The following is a 20,619-nucleotide window of genomic DNA, read 5'->3' as shown; positions in this document are numbered from 1 at the left end:
ATAGACATAAGTTTGGCCATGTAGGTCTTATTAAGAGAGGGTTATTTGCTGCAATGTAATATTTTTCAGCTTTAAATAATCCATTTATTGTGCTCAATGAACTCTGTGGTCAGACATTTAGCAAGGGCACAGCAACTCAGGTTTTGTTCACAATATCTGGAATCTCAGCAGGAAAACAAAATCTGGTGGTTGGGACTTTCTTTGGGGGCTTCAAACATATTCACTTGCAGAAGATGGAAACAAAATTATTCCAAATGTGAATGTCTAGTTGATACAAAACTTTATCGTGTAAGAAAACTACAAAATTTTCTGGGCTATTTTTCAAAACTTTTTTTTATAACTTTATACTTGAATTTGGGCTAAATAAATAATCTCCAGAAAATACCATCATATATACATATCTTTTAAAATTTTTATTAAATAAGAATGTGGATAGAAAAAAGAAGAGTTAAAAAAGGCATTTGAAGTTATTAACAACTGTGGCCACTATTTCTGTCTTTAACACACATGGCAGTGCTGGTCTGCTCAGTAATGACAGATAGTTTACAAGTGGATAATACAGCTTGGATACATTTAACTAGATTTTGAATAATGAACTTATTCAGAGTCCCTCCTTGCCATCTCATTGTCTTTCAGGCAAAAATACTATGCATGTACATAACACCAATTGATAGCTAGAAATGGAAAAATAAAATAAATCAGTTTAGATAAAGTGTAAATCATACACAAATTAGTATTACTAATAAATATAAGCCAGGTGATGGGATAGAGCTGCTGTGACAAGTAAAGAACCTTAATTATTTAAATGTAATTTTTCCACTTGTTTGCTCATTAACAGACATATATTGACTACCCGTTGTCTACAATGCATTTCACAGTTATTTTGAAGGATACCCAGATTGGTCAGTTCTGATGCTTGCCTCCAAACCCTTACATTCCGGGAATTAGCAATTCACAGTTACACATTATTAATATGTATGTGTTGGTATTTTCTTCATTTATATTGCATGGTGGCACTTTAAGAGCTAATAGTCAATATCTAACCCTTGTTCCTTCTCACCTAACTAGACTCTGCGTTTCTTCCACTGGACCTTATCTTAATAATCCCTTAGAAACTGCTAACTCGTTTGTGCCTTTGAAAGTTGAGCTATTTTTATGAGTTGTCTAAACTCACTGGAATCACACAGACAGAACACTTTGTTTTTGTTAGGAATGCCTGGTTCACAGATATGTAAAAGTATAACATGGGACATTCACAGATATGTAAAAGTATAACATTTTTTCCCAATCTGGAGTGCAAACCGGTAAGACACAATGTAAACACTACAGCCACCATCGCGGTATCACCTATCATATGTTGTTAGTTAATACACATCATCTCTAATTCTCACAGAAACTTTCTTCATGAGTATAGGCTTCCCCATTTTACAGATAAAGAAGGTAAAACTCAGAGGATTTAAATTTTTAAAGAGCACCTATGTAGCATAAAGTGAAACTAGAATTTGAAATTGACTCGTTGAAAAGAAAAACTATTCTCACTGTAGTCTACCACATTTTCATATCATGGTGTGGTTGTGAGAGTGCACTTATCTACACAACGATCTGTGTGCTTGCTGATCCACTAGTATGCTATTATGTTATTATGCCGAACAATCGCCTGTGTTGAAAAAACAGGATATGCTTTCAGGTGTTGCTATTTCTTTATATGCTTTCAAGTGTTGCTATCTCTTCGTTTATTTGATGAGCAGGGGTGTGAGGTTACTTAGGAGCTTTGGCTTTCAGGGTTGTTCGCTGATGATAAGCAGTACTTCCACAAGATGATGCAATAAAACAAGCCTTGGAGGAAGTGACGCTCAGAAGAATTAAGAACCAGTAGGTTCTGGAAGTCATACTTTTCACTTAGGACAAGAAAAACTGGAAATTAGTCTTCATTGTGCCTCTTTATAGATGACATGTTTGCTCCATGTTGTTTATAAAATGAAGTCTACACATGATTTAGAAAAAAAAATGGTTTATTTTTCATAATGCATTACAGGGTATAAAAAATATTTTCCAATGCATGGTCACCTGATTCTCACACGCTGTAAGGTGGAAAGAAGGTGCTATATTACATATTATTACAGATAAGGAAACACAACCTGTGGAGTTAATATAGGCAAGTATCAATTTCTTTCAGTGAAACATACTATGTTGAATATTCATGAGGTTGTATTGCACATTAGTGAAGGTTGCTGGTTGACTCCATGTATAGTCAGCTTGGTTTCAAAGCAGGATTCATCACTCTTTATGGTGTAAGCTTAGAAAAGTTACTAAAACTCTTCAGTTTCTTCATCTGTACACAATGATTAACAACAACAACAATAGCAATAATTATTATTATTCATAGAATTGCTAAGATAACCAAGGAAAAATTTACATGTAAAACACTCAGAATACTGTTTAGCGTGTGACCCTCAATACATTTACTAGTTAGTCAATTGTAATCTTGAAACAATAAAATAGAAAATAAATACAAAAGAAAGACAAATATTCCTGGATATCTAACAATCCATCAGTTACTCTTTTTAATGTCTCATTTCTGTATTGTTTTGATTTCCTCTACTATATTCTACTCTCATTCAATTTAGTAAACATACCCCTGTCAGAGGATTCTACTTAAAGCACAACTCTTAAAGCATACTTGGCTAAGAGACATTAAAATATTCTCCTTTAAATTAAAATAAATTCCTTTGGATGGTATTCCATGCACTCAGAAATCATGATGTAAAGTCCAACCTACTCTTCCAACTCTATTTATTATTACTCCTCCTGCCTACTCCTAGGCTTCAGTCAACTCAAATAAATGATCATCCAAGACTACACCTGCTCTGCCTATTCTAGGTGGAAATTTCTCCCCACACCACGGTTTTCATCCTTTAAGACCTGGTTAGAAGGTCAACTATTCATAAAGCCTCTCTTGATCCTCTTAAGAAGATACTTTTATCCCCATATTTCTGTTACTAACTTGATTATAAAACATCATCTGTATTGTATTCTCTTGAAAGTTGAATATCTTGTATCTTCCATAGGAGATGATGGAGAAAGTAACAAGAGATGTGTAATCAGCTTTTCAAGGTGGTCAACACAGCAGATAGTTTGGGGCTTAATTTTTCTTATACAGCCCCTCTAAGCACCTATCCTTCTATAAGCCTCTATAATTGCATTCCCTACTAGATTGCCTTCTTTATTTTTATCCCCAAAGTACTTAGGAATAAGCTCGGTTTGATTGCACAGGCTCAAAAAAAGCTGGATATACTGATATCAAACTTAACTCATGGGAAAGTGAATAAAGAATACACGTTTTATGATGTGACATAAAAGGAATGTTTTATTTTAAATAATTTATACAATTTGTTTTCTGGTCACTTTAAAATTTTGTGCCAGTACCTGTGACTATTAAGATAGGGCACAGAAACAATTTTTCAATAAACAAACCACTGTAAAAGAGCATGCCTCAGAGGTTGAAGAGGTGACAGACGCTGGGGACAAAGAAGAACATGTTGACTGCACAATTACTATGAATATAGAGGAGCAGCTTAACTATATTATCATATTGGTTCAGGAATAAGGATCTTCTGGAAACCATTCCATGTAAATGACAGATGTCTGAAGGGGGTTGAGTTTATTTTTCCCAACTCTGAGGAATTAAAGGCATATCAAGAAAGCAATTGCCTCTTTAATAACACACAAGAAAGTACAGAACTGGAGGATACAAGAAACATAATAAATTGTTATGTGTCTGACAGTCACCTGTATTTGTTAATTTTATTACCCTGTCTGTTGCCTCTTTAATAACACACAAGAAAGTACAGAACTGGAGGATACAAGAAACATAATAAATTTTTATGTGTCTGACAGTCACCTGTATTTGTTAATTTTATTACCCTGTCTGATTTATTTGAATGATATAATTCGATTAAAGAAATTTGTAGGACGATTTAAACTAATTCATTAATAAAATGAACGAGGATAATTCTAAATTAATAAAGTGCCTTAGATTTATAGAGCAAGATTATTTATAAAAACACGTCTCTTGCTATTTTAACATTATATTTTTATTTTGCTACTTTTTTCAGCGTTTAAAAGGGGCATGGGAATCCTAAATGGATCAGACATTAACGATTAACTCGAGTCCTATATCGTTTATTCTGTTACCTGTTTAACAATTTCTTGGCTGGATCCTTTATGGCAGAATGTGAGACATAGAAATAAGCCAATGGAGGAGAGAATGACAGGGAAACACAACACAGAAACTAACTCACTCCAGTACAGATGGATGAAACCAAAACTCTTCTCAAATTATATTCATTTAGGATTCAGATAATTTTTAATATTTTATCTATTTAACCCCCCTTCAGCGTTGGAATTTCACATGACTCATTTGTACCATTGAAATATACAAACACCATGATAAGATGCTATTATTTATTTCACTGCCAAAACATCAACAAATTATTTGCCATCACTTTAACAAATGTAGTGGGAGCCAGGATCTTCTTTTCCAATTTGTTATGATAGTCTGAGATCAAGGAAAACCCATTCATGGAATATTTTTTAAAAGCCATAAAGCTTGAGAAAATTCCAAATTCCTAAGGGAAAAAATATGGAAAAAGCTGATGCAGTAGCTTAAGTGAATATTCAGGTAATGTCGAAGACCTAACTTTGTTACACACTGAGAATTATAGCTTATGGAGTCAGTTAGACCCACTGAAATATTTTTAATAAAAAAAAATAACATGAAACAGAAGAGCCAGCATCTCTACAATATGAGTTGTTCTTTGGAAGCCCAAAGACACAGATCTACGATTATGTTTATAGCCACATTTTAATTATTTAATCAAATCAAAGTTAGTTATGGCAAATCAAACATCATATATGTCTATTTTGCAACATGATGCATAAAATTGACATGTGTATAAAAACAAGTACAAAAAATAAGATTTCCAATTCAGCACACCAAGCTAAAATTAGGCAACTAAAATGCACTTAGACAGAAATACAAAGCTTAATTCAGGGCTTCACAGGTTTTGCATGTAATTATGAAATGCCATCAAGGTTCTGAATAGTGAATTCAAACACAGAAAATTAAAATTAAAAAATAGCTTTATCAAATTAACACCATGTAACTTGGTACATTATTTCAATATGTCTTACTTAATTAATAAAGCACTTGTGTTAATAATATTTGAATTCACTTTATCAAAAAATATATATTAAAATAACTTGACTTAAAAGTCTTGAATCATCTCATTCTTTACTGACATGTGTCACCCCCTTTTGAATGCAGGCCAAATGTCGATATTCAGGTGATAAGGTCTGACATACCATTAAATAAGAGATTTTAATATGTTGATAGGTTTCAATACTGGCTTTTAAATAGGTACCTCCAGAGACCTCCAAAGAACATCTCCCACCTATGCTGAACCCTTCAGTTCCAAGATCCAGCATTTAGTTATTGCTAGAGACAGTAGGATGCCCCTAGAACACTGTCCAGCATGATCATTATCTTCTTTTTTTTGATTATTCAGTACATATATGTTGTTAAATAATTTTAGTATTATCGCTGAGAAGGCCTATTCTTCATTTGAAATGTTTTTTGTTTTTCCATTAAGATGGTGTATATTAAGTATATGTAAGCAGCTATCCATCCTTATCATTATACTTAGTTTAGTTTGGTGTTAAAAAAAAAAAAAAAAAGAAAGTACCCATTAGTAAATTACTGGTGCAAAAATCTCTCAACAGAGAATTAGCAGATGAGCATTCTGTAAACTTAGGAAGAACTGGAGGGAACAGACGTCCTGTAGGCAGCTACAAGACAAACGAATGGTAAATTGTTTACCTAGTTTATTTTCCTGACTTTTTTGCTTTTATAAATAAAAAGTCTTGACATGTATATCATACTTTCTGAGATTATTCATTCAAAGTGAAAGGAGTCCTACGAAGATTTCTAAATAGGGAAAGCAATATAGAAGATGGCTAATCATTTCAAAAAGATAATCTTTGATGCATTGACTTTGAATTAAAGGACATAAAAGTAAGCATGATAATAAATAAATCAGTCAAGCCAAATAAAAAGGTAAATTTTATCACAAGCAATATATACAAAAATATGTAGCATAACAATGAAAAATAAACTTTATTTATTATGTTTAATACATTTTTTTCTGTTCACCAATTTACGAAATTCATAGAAGTAATTGTTTTTTGTAGAGTGACATCCAAAAATATGTAGCATAACAATGAAAAATAAACTTTATTTATTATGTTTAATACATTTTTTTTCTGTTCACCAATTTACGAAATTCATAGAAGTAATTGTTTTTTGTAGAGTGACATCTTCTCAATATAAAGTATTTAGAATTGCTATGATAATTTTTTCTATTATAAAAATGTATTTTATTTTCCATTTACTTGTTTTTTCTTAACATATATGAAATTGAATTCCTAAGAGAGATGTATGACAGTAATTAATCTATGTAGTTTGTAAAGCCTGCTTGAGTTGCAAGGTCTGAATTGTAGTAGACCAGATCGCTTTGCTATTTGAAGAACAGAATTTTTTTAACCTGTAGAATTCAGTACTTTTGAAAATGGTGGTAAACAGCTTCTGCTTTTTTAGTAATTCTGCTTTATAAAATTTATTTTCTAAGAATACACATTCATATTCTAAAAAGTACCCACTCACTAAATCAAACTTTATAGTGTATATGCAAGTCAACAGCAATTAGATATATTATAGGATTTTACTTTATTTGTATGAAACACATAATAATCACTAAGCCTTCTGGTGTCACATGTGCGCCTGAGTATAAGAATAATTCAGAATGGTGTAATTTAGGTCATAAAACGGCTTGTGATTTTAAAGCATTAAAAAGACTTTCCTATTCTAAAAGGAGAACATATTCCATAAAATTTTAGAAAGTAAATATTTGGGGAAGTAAACCTCAATACTAAAGAACATCCTGTCCTCTAAAAGGTGGAAAGAGTTGATATAAAGTGTGTACTTCTGTAGGTCAGTTTTTTATCACTCTAAAGAAGAAAACATTTCTCTTAACTCAAGTTAGGAAATTATTATACATTTTATATATCTTTATATAAAAAGTTACAAGTAGCAAGCATATGACATAAAGAAATGGAAGAGTAACAGCAGTTTTGAAGAATGCATGCTTTTTACAATGTGTTTAATAAAAAGGATATTTTCCCAACTCAAATATCCGGTACTGACATGCAGGGTATTTTCTCACACTGTCAATTCAGTCATATGTCTAAGTGCTTAATCAAAACATTTCTATTGTAGGGTATGAACAGTAAAATACCTGATTTCAAAAACTATTTCTGAAACTGGGTATCTTCCTTTGATATAAAACTAAGAGGAAATTGGGGGTACATAGGAAAGACCAAAAACTGAGATTTTTCTTATTGCCATCTGATAATTTTACTTGTTACTTTTTGCTGCATTTAATCATAATAAAACAATAGGTGTTCATAGTCCATAAAACCTCTAGCTGATGTTTCCATGATCCACATTTCCACTTTTCAGTGTAGCATGTTCAAAATCACTCAGGAACGCACTATTCTCAAGCAGTCTATATAATGAAAACAATGTACATGTAACACAAGGTCCATCCAAATTTGTGTTTTTTCACATATCACACAGTATACAATTATATAACAAAGACATAAAACAACATAGAAACAAAAGTGAAACTGACAGTAAAAATAAAGTCAGGATAGTCTTAATCAGGAACTAATTTCTTCTTCAAGTTTCCAGTAAATCTCAAAATGTATTTAAAAACTAAGGAGCACTTGGTGGCCAGCAACCAAATTACGAAATGAACATATCATTGTGCAGCAGGGATGTCTTGCCGAAGGAATAACAAATGTCTGTAATTCTTAAGTTTGGATAAAGGCAGTGGAATGAATTTAGAAATATGTCCACTTTTCACAATTCACTATAGAATTTTCTTTTCACAGTCCCCATGTTTGTATAAATAGTTCTTCTCTGAAAATAAAACACAGGTAAAACATTTTCTCCCAATGAAAAATGCATACAAATACACCAATTTATTAAGGTACTATAGAGCATTAAAACGCATTCACCTAATTCAAGAATAATTGATAGGCTTGAAGAACTTTGAAGAGATTAGCTGTCAAGCAAATTTAATTGGAAACAAATTAGGCTAATATAGACAGACTATCAAGTACAAAAAGTAAAACGATTGTAATATCTCATGACAAAATAGATGTACACATACAAAGCTGGTGTTAATGGAAACTTTTATATTACCAAGCCTTCAAATTTTATAGCATAAAATTTGATATGACATGATACATTTAAATTTGATGAGATAAGCTACATATTCATGCAAAAATAAGAGTGCATAAATTATACAAGTACTTCCAAATACTTTTTGAGTAGAATGTTGCCAAATGAGTATGAGTAATTACCAGTTTTGCGTATTAACTTCAGTTATATTAAGACTGAATATTCTATTTTTTTAATTTCAAAAAATCATGGATTTCCTCTGATATTTATTTGAAAGGATCTTTACCTTAAAATATGTAAAACTTGCTTCTTAGTTTGACATATTTTTAAATAACATTCTAGTACAAGGCTTGATGGTAAGAATATTAATGTTTATTTTAAAGATATGTAACCTAAGGGCCGGCCCGGTGGCGCACTGGAGAGTGCGCCACTTAGGAGTGCGGTGGCGCTCCCACCCAGGGTTCGGATCCCATGTGGAGACCGGTTCCCGCTCACTGGCTGAGCGTGGTGCGTGCGCAACACCGAGGGTTGCGATCCCATTGCCAGTCAGTAAAAAAAGACAAAAAGGAAAAAAAAAAAAGATATGTAACCTAAGAATCATCCATCCATTAGCACTGAATCTATTATATTTCTGATTATGAAATGTCATGAAACACATCTCAAGAAATAATGAATAAATAACACATTCCCTTAAAAAAAGCTACAAGACAATTGTAACAAAACAAAACAAAACAAAATACAACAAAGTGGGAGAAGGAACTAGGGGCATTTGCTTACCTTGAATTTTCTTTTTAGACCCTAGTTGTGTTGTATTCAGATTCATGTTTGCTTAGAGACCCAATGAGGCAGAACCTGGAATGTTATGGCTATTTCATTCAATAAAGTAATATTTGCACAAAAATACATATATGCACACAAATGTTTAATTAAAATTTTTCTAAAATTCATAAAATAGATTTTTCCTATTAGCATGCAAGCCATATTAAATCAACTAAAAATATTTTAGGTTTGAGAACATAAGATGAATGAAGAAAGAATGTAAATTTATAAAATAAACTAAGTGCTAGTAAACATGCAAAACAAAGCATAAGTAAACTGAATTTTGAAATTTGAAATATTTTTCTAAAATTAAATTTTCTTTCCTCAAAACTTTCACTCATTTTAGGGCTAATAATACAACACAGATAATAATGTATTTATATTAAAAAGAAAGTAAATGTTTCTACTAATTTTAGCTATATTTAAATATAAATGTTTAGTATTTTAGCATGCCATGCTATCATATGCAATTTGTAATATAAGCATTATGTAATATGTGGAAGAAAAGTATTCTCATTTTCATACCAAAAATAAATACATTATATTGTAAAATATATTATTTTTGCATTAAAATTATTCAACGAGATGGGGTAGCCATGTTGGTAAGGCAGTTGTTTCCAAATATCATCTCATATCTTAAAATATATATATTAATAGGAGAAACATTCATGACCATGTGGAGGCAATTTAGTAAAATAAATCTCTATTATAAATTGAAAGTCATATTTTTTATAGAAATAAATATTTGCATATGTATAGAAATAAATGAAATATCTTTGGTCTGTGTGTGCATGTGGGTTCACACATATACATATTATGAACATATATGGGATTTAGGAAGTGTATGGATAGCACTGAAAAGGGAAAAGGAGAGAAAACGAGTTGAAACACTATGGTTTAAATCATTAAATAAAGGGACATTGAAATATGAAAACCAAATAGAACACAATGCTTTGGAAGAATTTCAGTCCTCAGGTTATAGTTGTCATCAAAAAATCTATAGATACTGACCGCTGGACGGCTTTATCGTGTCTGGACAGCCTGTGACTTGTGGTTGGCACCTCCTCGATTTCATCAATGTCACAGGCATCTGCAGCATCTTGCGAGTAGCTGTGTTTCATGACAAGGATATTTCTTCTGTTCACGGGTGGGATGAGGGGTTTGACGGGTGGTGCGGGCATTTCCGTCAAGATAGAAGCATCTCTTGTGCTGAGGTTACTGCGGCTGCCTTTAGTGCTGGACAGTTGTGATCCACAGTGATGGTCGTGAATGCATTTGGAAGATGACCTCCGCAGTTTATGGAAATTTTCAAAGTCATCTGCCACATCTGCAAAGTCAGCTGTAGCTCCTGTCCCTCTGAGAGTGCATAACTCGTAATGAGGAGGTTCGAACACCTCCTGGAACACTGTCTGATCAAAGTCTGATTTCCTTTGGACATATTTTTTACGAGGCTGTTTGATCTGTACAATGACAGAAATGATAATAAGGATGATCACAATGCAGGAAGTCACGCCAATGACAGTCCCACTGGTGTTGGTCAGCTGGTCCAGCAGGCTGGTTTTCCTCTTTTCTACAGGTTGGAGAGAGTAAAAACAACAAACAAACACAACAAGAAACAACCCACGACATGTTAATATTGTCATCAAAACACATACTGAGAACTTTAAAACAAAATAGGCTGAGCACAAAATTTATACAGGCTAATGAAAGCATAAGAAAGTATTTTAAAATAAACAAAGGGTCTCATTTCTCACAAGGGCTTTATATTATAGCCTTAAAAATAATCCAGCATTTTTTTTTTTTCCTTTTTGTCTTTTTTACTGACCGGTAACGGGATCACAACCTTCGGTGTCGCGCCCTACCGGGGACCGGCAACGGGATCGCAACCCTCGGTGTTGCGCCCACACCACACTCAGCCAGTGAGCAGGAACCGGTCTCCACATGGGATTCGAACCCTCAGCGGGAGCGCCACCGCGCTCCCAAGCGGCGCACTTCTCCAGTGCGCCACCAGCCGGCCCAATCCAGCATTTCTGATACACACACGCACACACCCACACACATTCATCTGCATATATATATACACACACTTACATGTATGTTTGAAAAATTTGTATAATATGTTTAGCATGACATTTAGTAATGTACTGGTAATTTTATAAACAATTAATTCTGTTTTTCTTATAGTTACAAGAAAACCTCTAAACTCCACCACTGAGACCATGAACATATTGGTACTATTCTATTCTTGACATAGGAAACTGAATTCAAAGTAACAACAATGTTCTGATACTGAAAGTTTATTCAGTTCAACTTGAATACAGGCATTTTTGGAACGGTGGCATGAAGGCCTGCATGGACTCTTTCCAAAAGGAAATAACCATAACTGGTAAAAATTATTTTTAAAAACTCAACCATTTCAAGTCTGGCTTAATAAAACTCTAGAAATTGTCCTAATGGTGTACAGAAAAGAGAGAGTCATTTGCTTAAACAAATCTACTATATTTCTTTAGAAACAGTGAGAGTCTATGGCATTTGAGCTATGACTTGCTTCCTCTAACCTCAACTCATTCAGATGGAAGCTCTACTCAGAGAGGTTACAGATGAGAACACAGGGCTTCCCCTCCTTACAGCTCCCAGTCAAGGGCTACAGTGTCTTTCCAGAAGAAGTAAGCCACCAGCATTTCTCAAAACCTCCTTCCCCCTGGTCCATATTGTAGATGCTCTATTCCAGGTCAGATTGGCTGACATGTCTGGGACTCTCTTCCTCCTCAGAGTCCCCACTTGTAGAGCAGAAGCTCAATATCAGGTGTACCTGGTTAAGAATGCTGGGCCCTAATTATGCTTAACCCAGCTCGCTGATATAGAAAAACAGTCTGGAGAGGCAACCTAAGAAGACCCTCAACTAGTAGCCTGTTCACAAAGCACTGGTATCACTCCAAAAGAATTGGGGCACTGTTCCTGCTCCCATCCAGAGCAATGGTGTAGAAGTTTTGCCAAAGAAGAAAATCAGGCCACAAGAACAAGGTTAGTTTATTTGGAACAGAGTGAAGAGAAGCTCAAGCCTAAGAATAATTTCAAACACTACTCTCAAGAGAGTAGGCTGTTGGTGCCTTAATAGCAACAAGTGAAACCTTAGAACGGCTGGAAGCCTAACAGAACAAGCCAGGAAAACAACAGTTAACAAGGGCCTCCTGGGTTGTAACAACTCACAAATCCTGGCATAAATGGCCACCCCTGAAATTAATTGAATTTAATTAGGTCAGATTGTGACATGATTTATGATCCTGGGCATTTTCAAAAACAGTAGAACAGTCAATTGGCAATAGTGGAAGCTAACAACTAGGTGTGATACCGACAGAGGTAGACAGTTAAACGTAGAGAACGGGGAAAGTGACACTCAATGAGAGCCCTGCTAAAACCTTGGCCATCCAAGGGTGATGTGAACATGCTCAAGGGTGTGGTCCATGGTGCCTCACCAGAGACTTCACGGAAATAGTCCAGCCAGGTCTGCATTTATAAACAAACAGGAAAACTACAAGAAGCTCTGGGGAGAAGATCCAGAGTAGCCATAATATATTATCTAACATATCCGGTTTTCAACAACATATTATGAGGCATGTATTATGAATCAGGACAGTGCAATTTATACATAGAAAAATATGCAGGCAAAGGAAAGACCTATGAGAGGCTCAGATATCAGACATACCAGGCAAAGATTTTTAAAGCAGCTATAATCAATATGTTTAAGGAACTAAAGCAAACTGTGCTCAAAGAAGTTAAAGAAAATGAGGACAATGTCTCATCAAATAGAGAATATCAATAAAGAAATAGAAATTATAAAAAAGAGAGAAATGAAAAGCCTAGAGTTCAATAGTGCAACCACTGAAAAAAAATTTTCTTAGAGTGACTCTACAGTACATTTCAGCTGGAAGAAGGAAGTATTAGCAAACCTGAAGATAGAGGAATGAAAATTATGCTTTCTAAAGAAGAGTGAGAAAAAAGAAAGCAGAAAATAAACATAACCTCAGAAAAATGTGACAAGCCATAAAGAACATCAACAGAATGTATAGGAGTCGAAAAAGGAAGGGAGAGGGAGAAAATGACAGGAAAAATATTCAATAAGATAGAGACTAAAAACTTCCCAAACTTGATGAGAAACTCGCATATAAGTTCAACAAACTCCAAGTAGAATAAATGCAAAGAGCTTCACAAATGTTAAAAATGTTAAAAAATCAAAGATGGGCCGAGAGAAAATCTTGAAAACAGCATTGAAGAAAACAACACATCACATAGAAAGGAGCATCAAACAGATTATCACATGATTTATCATCAACGGAGGGTAGAAGGCATCAACAGAATAAAACAGAAAGCAATAACAAAAAACGCTAGCAACCAAAAACATGATATCCAGCAAAATGACATTTACAAATAAAATGAAGACATTGCCAGATAAATAAAAGTGAAGCAATTTCAATGCTTAAAGAGCTTCCTTAAAAAATGCATATATTATTATTATTAATAATAATATAATAATAATAATGATAAATATATTTCTCAAAGGGAGATCTTTGACTTGAAAACAAATTACCAGACAGTAACCAGTAACACAAATCCACATGAAAATATTAAATAGACAATAATTTAAACAGGGAAACAAATATAGTCAATAAAGGCAATTGTGTAAATAATGATGGACAAGATACTTGCATATTTCTTCTGCATTTTTCACTTTAAAAAAACATTATATGTGTATAAATGTATTGATGGGCCTATGACTTATAGAAATGTAATATATCTGGGGACAACAGTACAAACAAGATGGGTATGAGCAAAACTGTTATTGCATTGAGTAAATGACATGAGAGGGTAATGCAAATCTACAAAAACCAATGAAGAAAACCAAAAATGGTAGATGAGAAGGGTTGTGTAACAAACTAGACTAATATATGCTTGCTGTCCTGTTGTCTCTAAATTTCTTTAAAAGACATAAATTTATATAAAGTAATAATCATTGCAATGTATTGTGGGGTTTATATCACATATAGGTGTAATATGTACAAAAATAATAGAAAGAGGAAGAGGGAATAGAGCTATATAGGAATACTATTTTTATGTCTTGCTAGAATTAAGTTAGTACAAATCAGAAATATATTCTGAGAAGTTAAGCTGTATATTGAAAGCCCTAAAGCAACCACTAAGAAAGTAATTTAAAAATACAATGTGAAACCACTAAAAGAATTAAAATGTTACACTGTAATATATTCACTTAATGAAGAGATCAATAAAGGCAGAAAAGGAAAAAAATACATGAGACATAGAAAATAAAAAGTGTAATGATAGATGTTATCCAACTATATCAAATAACACTATTAAGTGTGAGTAGATGAAACAACCCGATGAAAATGCAGAAATTGTCACACTGGAGGAAAAGAATCAAACTGTACACTGCCTGCAGAAGAAACACTTTATATTCAGATACTGATAGACTGAAAGTAAAAGGATGGGGAAAAAATCATAAAAAACACAAGCATTAAAAAGGCAGAAATTGTCACACTGGAGGAAAAGAATCAAACTGTACACTGCCTGCAGAAGAAACACTTCATATTCAGATACTGATAGACTGAAAGTAAAAGGATGGGGAAAAAATCATAAAAAACACAAGCATTAAAAAGCTAGAGAGGCCATACTAATATCAGAAAAATATAAGACAAATATGGTACTAAATATTAGATGATAATTTTATAGTGATATAAAAATCAATTAATAAGGAAGATATAATGATTATAAACATAAATCGGCCTAACAACCAAGCTCAAAAATACATAAAACAAAAGACAGAATTGAAGATAGAAGCAATTAAATATCTGCTTTCAATAATAGATGAAACATGACAGAAAATGGAAAGGAAAATAGAAGACTTGAACAATGCTATAAACCTACTAGACATAAGAAACATCTAGAGAACAATCCACCCAATGAAGCAAAAACATTTTTTCAAGGGCACATAACACTGTTTTTAGGCTACAGCCATGCTTTGCCATAAACTAACCCCAATACATTAGAAATGACTGAAATTATAAAAAGTATCTTCTCCTATCACAGGAGGCTGAATTAAAAATCAAAAGAATTGTTTTGCTTTCTGAAGAAAATAAACATGGGCTTTTATAATGCACATCCAGTAACATTTTCTTGATTGCCTGCACATGTCAAATATTTCTTACACACAAGGAAAAAATCCACTCTGGACAAAGATGCTAGTGACTACTAATCACTAACAGTGCTCGATTAAGATGGTTCAGAAAGTACTTAATTTTCTATCTATTCAGAAGTGGTTCCTTGGACATAAAAGTGATCACCACGACCACCCCACTATCATAACAGTTAATACTGAAACTGACTTTAATACTGACTATACAAAACAGTGGCGACTGTAGCACTGCTTCTTTGCTTTTATCCTTGGTTGGCATTTAAATAGATAATAAATATTGGACTGTAAGCATGAAAGAATTATTTTCCTATTTAACTTCTTTTCCAAATTCTGTAATATTGAATCTGAATGAAAGGGTTTATGTGGCATTTTCAACTACACTAACACACGCAACATTCATAACCCAGCCAAGGATCTCTATTACATAAACAGATTTTTGTGTATAGACTACAGAAGAGGGTAGTGACATTGGGAACTATCTTTATTGGAAAGGAGGAAAAGCATTTTGGTAGTCAAATTGAAGTGGAGTTAAGCACCTGGAAATACTAGAAGCACACATGCTCCTTCAATATATTGCATCTCTATGTGCCCAAAGTCCAATGAAGACAAATTGGAATAAATGAGAGGTATGGCCACAGATTAAGGGGTATCAGCTATAACAGGAAAGTAATGCACTCCACTAAAAGCTCCAATTTACTTTCCATGGCTCTGCAACCTCTAATAAGGAGATGTCTTTAGTGAGTATTCAAGTGTTAAGGTTATTCCACTGTGCAATAATGAATGNGACATTGGGAACTATCTTTATTGGAAAGGAGGAAAAGCATTTTGGTAGTCAAATTGAAGTGGAGTTAAGCACCTGGAAATACTAGAAGCACACATGCTCCTTCAATATATTGCATCTCTATGTGCCCAAAGTCCAATGAAGACAAATTGGAATAAATGAGAGGTATGGCCACAGATTAAGGGGTATCAGCTATAACAGGAAAGTAATGCACTCCACTAAAAGCTCCAATTTACTTTCCATGGCTCTGCAACCTCTAATAAGGAGATGTCTTTAGTGAGTATTCAAGTGTTAAGGTTATTCCACTGTGCAATAATGAATGAGGAAACCTCTGGACACAGCAAAGAAAAATGCCTACAAATCTATTTTATGACATAACAGAGTTCATAAAAGCCACTCTATACTCTATTTTTAAGATTTTCTGATGCAAATAAACTTTACTCCCTTTCCACAGGCAGGAGATTTTGCAAATTTCAAGGACTAATTATTACCTTTACAATGATTTTCATCCCAAGGATACACACAGTTCTGGAGTCCATTGCAGACCAACGTATTGTTAATACACATGTTACTATGGCAGAAGAAAGTATTGCCTTCACAAGGAGCTACAAACAAGAACAAGACAAACAATGTTATAATGGATGCTCAATAGTAAATAGCTCATACTACAAATCTAAAAACAAAGAGAAGATTAGAATAATAATTTGCCATCGAATTGAGATAAATGATCTGTCATGCGATTCCCAGGAATCATTACCATCATTGATGCAGTGGTAATTATTTCTTATGCTACTAACAGAGCTAGAATTCCTCTAAAGAGAATCAGCATATAAGAATGGCATGAATTATGAGGAACATTATCCACATGAGGATTTTTTTTTGTTTTTCATTTTTATTTTTTTAAAGTTGGTTCATTCATTTAGCAAAACTTAAGGGTCTACTGCATGCATAAATTATGTTTTACACTGAAATTTTGTATGTATGAATTTGGTTTTACTACAAAAAACACTTAATTGAAATATTGAGATAATTTTGAAAAATATATGCTTACCACATACTAATGAAGAAAATATATACTAAATCAAACCCTATAACATCACTTAAGCATATTACAAAACAAAGAATGTCACGGAAATCCAGAAGCGGAGAAAATTATTCCTGAGCAACATAAGAAAAATATATATTATGCTCATCCACAATTAATATATATGTGTTGATGTAATTAGCCTACTCTGCATGCATTTCACACATTCTGGTAACTTATTGTTCAATAATCAAGATTTCCAGATTACAAGGCACATTCAGGGAACAGGCAGGTAAAAATAAGGATTCCAAAGAGGTATGAATTTTGGCTAGATAATTATGAGAAAATATGAGGAGTTTAACAAGCAACATAAGCTGCCAGATATAATTTCTTAGGAAAAATGCATTTCTTTCATTATTAGAGTAACAGCATGTTTAAAACAATTAGTCTATATAGTATTATGTCACTGTGTTTTATAGTTTACAGAAAGTCCTTTAAGCTAACTTGTTTTTACCTTTGTATTCACCCCACATGTCTCATAAAATGTAATTTTAGTGTTTATATTTTGTATAATATTTCTGCCACCCTGTTAAGGCTAGGCACCTAGAAGAACTCATATTACATACAAAACACATAATTTAAAGTTATTGGTTAATCAGTCAATAAAGATTTATTGATGATATATATTATTTAAACACTGCAGTCATGTTATATAATTTTTTCACTTTCAAAACTATATATTGTGGCTGGCCCAGTGGCGCACTGCTACAGTGCACCGCTTGGGAGCGCGGTGGCCCTCCCGCCGAGGGTTCGGATCCCACATACAGACCGGTTCCCGCTCACTGGCTGAGCGAGGTGCGGGTGCAGCGCCAAGGGTTGCGATCCATTGCCGGACACGAAAAAAAAAAAAGGACAAAAAAAGGAAAAAAAAAACTATATATTGTGTATATTTTAGAAAGTTGGCTTCTTTATCGCATTTGCTATATCAATAAAAATTGTCAGAAAAATACATTGCATGAGACAACTTAGTACATTTTAGCACTCCTAGAGAAATCCATATTAAAAAACCAAACCAAAACAAAACAAAAAACCTGTACATCCTGAAAATCAAAAGCAAGGCCAAGATCCAGCCAACTCAAGCCAAGCGATTTCTCCTGGCTCTCTGCGCCCCTCCCCTTTCACCGATAAATAGAGTTTCTTCTTCCCTCTCTTCATTTTGAATTTAATTACCTTGCTAAAGAGTAAAAAAACATGTAATTCTGAAAATACAATTAAAGAATAGAAAATAGACGGTAGTTATTTTGAAAGTTATCACACTTAACACCATATTGGGCTAATGATTTATTAATCACTTTATAAACCTTTTATAATGTAAAATTTAAAAGCCCATTGTATTATTGCAAAAAATCTGCTTTTTAGAGAGGAGCTAAATTTGAATTTCTGTAGTCAACCATAATGTTTTTTGCGGAACTAAAACAGTCTATTGAGCATATAATAAATGTTGTGAAAATGTGTACACAGAATATAAAGGAGTTTTCTGCAAAAAGATTAGAATGGCTGTAAAATACTTTTGTAAAAATGTAAAAAATGCTTAATTACCTAACGAATTGCAGTGGTTTTGAATGTACAGTTATCCAATAAGTAAAGAATGGCTTTAAAAAAGCATAAATGTTTACTGTCCCTCCACAATGAATTGGAAAATTATTATAATTATTCTTAAATAGGATACGTTAGTTTTAAAATTTTAAATATATAAATAAAGGTAGCATTGCATTCTGTAACTGTGTGAAGTTGTATTCCCTGAACTTTGTACTTCACAGCCTTTGAAACTGTAAGCAATAAATTTTGTTTCTTACAAATTACCCAGTTCTGTGCATTTTGTTATAAACAACAGAAATGGACTAATTCAGCAAATTGGTACCAGAGAAGTGGGGTGCCCAAAAGTATTATGGGATGTGGAACTTAAAGGTGCTGATAGAAAAACTTTCTAAGCAGTAAAACATTCAAGAAGCTGCATGGCTACTTCCAACAACCTGTGCTAAGTTATGGCAGAAAAAACATGACATAAAGACAGAATGTATAATTTAAAAAGATGCAAAGCATAAAGATTTGGAAAATTTGCAGCCTGGCCATATGGTTGAGAAGCAGAGAGGATTTAAAGGAGAAAAATGCAATGGCACTAAGAAGATTAGTATAAAAGAAAGGAATTATCAAGAAAAGAAGGGAATGGCCCCAAAGGCATTGCAGAAGCCTATGGGGCCAACCTTTCTATTATAGAACAAGAGGCCTGGGGAGACAGAATGGTCTCGGGGAATAGGTCTAAGGTGTCCTCTATGGGCTCGCTGCCAAAGGCTACCTTGGAAAGTTGGTATCCTCACCAACACCTTGGCTGCTCTGGCTGCTCCAGTTGTGGCTAAATTGGCTTCAGGTGTGGTTGGACCTGCAGATTTGGGAAATAGAAGCCTGAAGCTGTGGCATCATCTACATGGTGTTAGGTCTGCAGGCTCACAGAATGACAGAGCTGTGGATGCTTGAGAGCCTTCACCCTGATTTCAAAGGATGTGTGGAAAAGCCTAGGGGCCCAGGAAATAATCTCTTGCAGTGGCGAATTCACTGCATAGATCCTTCACTAGAGCAATGCTGAGTGGAAATGTGGGGTCAGAGTTTCAGCAGAAAAACCCCAACAGCACCATGCCTACTGGAGCTGTGAGAGAAGAACCACCATGGAGACCCCGGATGTGTGGAGCTACCAGAGCACAATGCCAGCCTGGGAGAGCTAAAGCATCACCTGAGACCAGGAAAGCCATAGAAGCAGAGCTGCCCAAGTCCTGGGGACCCAACCTGCACACCAGCATGCAGAGGACATAGAACACGGATTCAAGGTACATGATTCACCAGCTTTAAGATTTAATGCCTTCCCTGAAGATTTCAGACTTGTCTGCCGGACTTGTTACCACTTTCTTTTGGCCTATTTCTCCCTTTTTGAATGAAAATATGTGCCCTATGCTTGTCTCACATTGTACCTTGGAAGTAGATAACTTGTTCTGATTTCACGGCTAGGACTTTGGACCTTTTTAGTTGAAATAAGTTAAGATTTGGGGGATGATGTGGATATATTTAGGACATGAACTTTGGGGGCCAGAGGTGGAATACTGTGAATTGATTGAATTGTGTCCCCCAAAGTCTGTATATTAGAAGCTTAAGTCCCACTGTAACTGTCGAGGGTGGGAAGTTCTATTATGGTAATTGAGAGGTGGGGCCTTGTAGAGGTGATTAAGTTGATAGTTTAATGGTGGTCATGCGCGTGGTTCCCAGAGCTTTAAAAAGAGAGCACAGGAGGAGTGCGCTCTCTCTCTCTCTCTCTCTCTCTCTCCCCCCCCTCTCTCCTTTCTCTCTCCCTCTTTCTCTCTCTCTCTCTCTCCTTTCTCTCTCCCTCTTTCTCTCTCTCTCTCCTTTCTCTCTCTCTCTCTCTCTCTCTCTCTCTC

General features: G+C 34.3%; 1 protein-coding gene across 1 annotated transcript in view; it reads right to left on the bottom strand.

The window, feature by feature from the left end:
- Positions 1 to 7,096: 7,096 nt before the first annotated feature.
- LOC103609476 (neuropilin and tolloid-like protein 1) overlaps positions 7,097 to 20,619 on the bottom strand; it is a 38,686-nt gene continuing 25,163 nt past the window's right edge. The window contains exons 2-5 of the mRNA XM_008593791.1: positions 16,602 to 16,715; positions 10,133 to 10,691; positions 9,080 to 9,154; positions 7,097 to 7,622 (exon numbers count right to left, since the gene is read on the bottom strand). Coding sequence (XP_008592013.1) covers positions 9,094 to 9,154; positions 10,133 to 10,691; positions 16,602 to 16,715 — 734 coding nt within the window. The 3' untranslated portion in view covers positions 7,097 to 7,622; positions 9,080 to 9,093. The remainder of the gene's footprint in view (positions 7,623 to 9,079; positions 9,155 to 10,132; positions 10,692 to 16,601; positions 16,716 to 20,619) is intronic.

The sequence above is a fragment of the Galeopterus variegatus genome, unplaced genomic scaffold (assembly GCF_000696425.1).
Source record: "Galeopterus variegatus unplaced genomic scaffold, G_variegatus-3.0.2 Scaffold9656, whole genome shotgun sequence".
NCBI lineage: Eukaryota > Metazoa > Chordata > Mammalia > Dermoptera > Cynocephalidae > Galeopterus > Galeopterus variegatus.
Note: the sequence above shows the minus strand (reverse complement) of the source record. Positions and strands in the feature narration are given on the sequence as shown.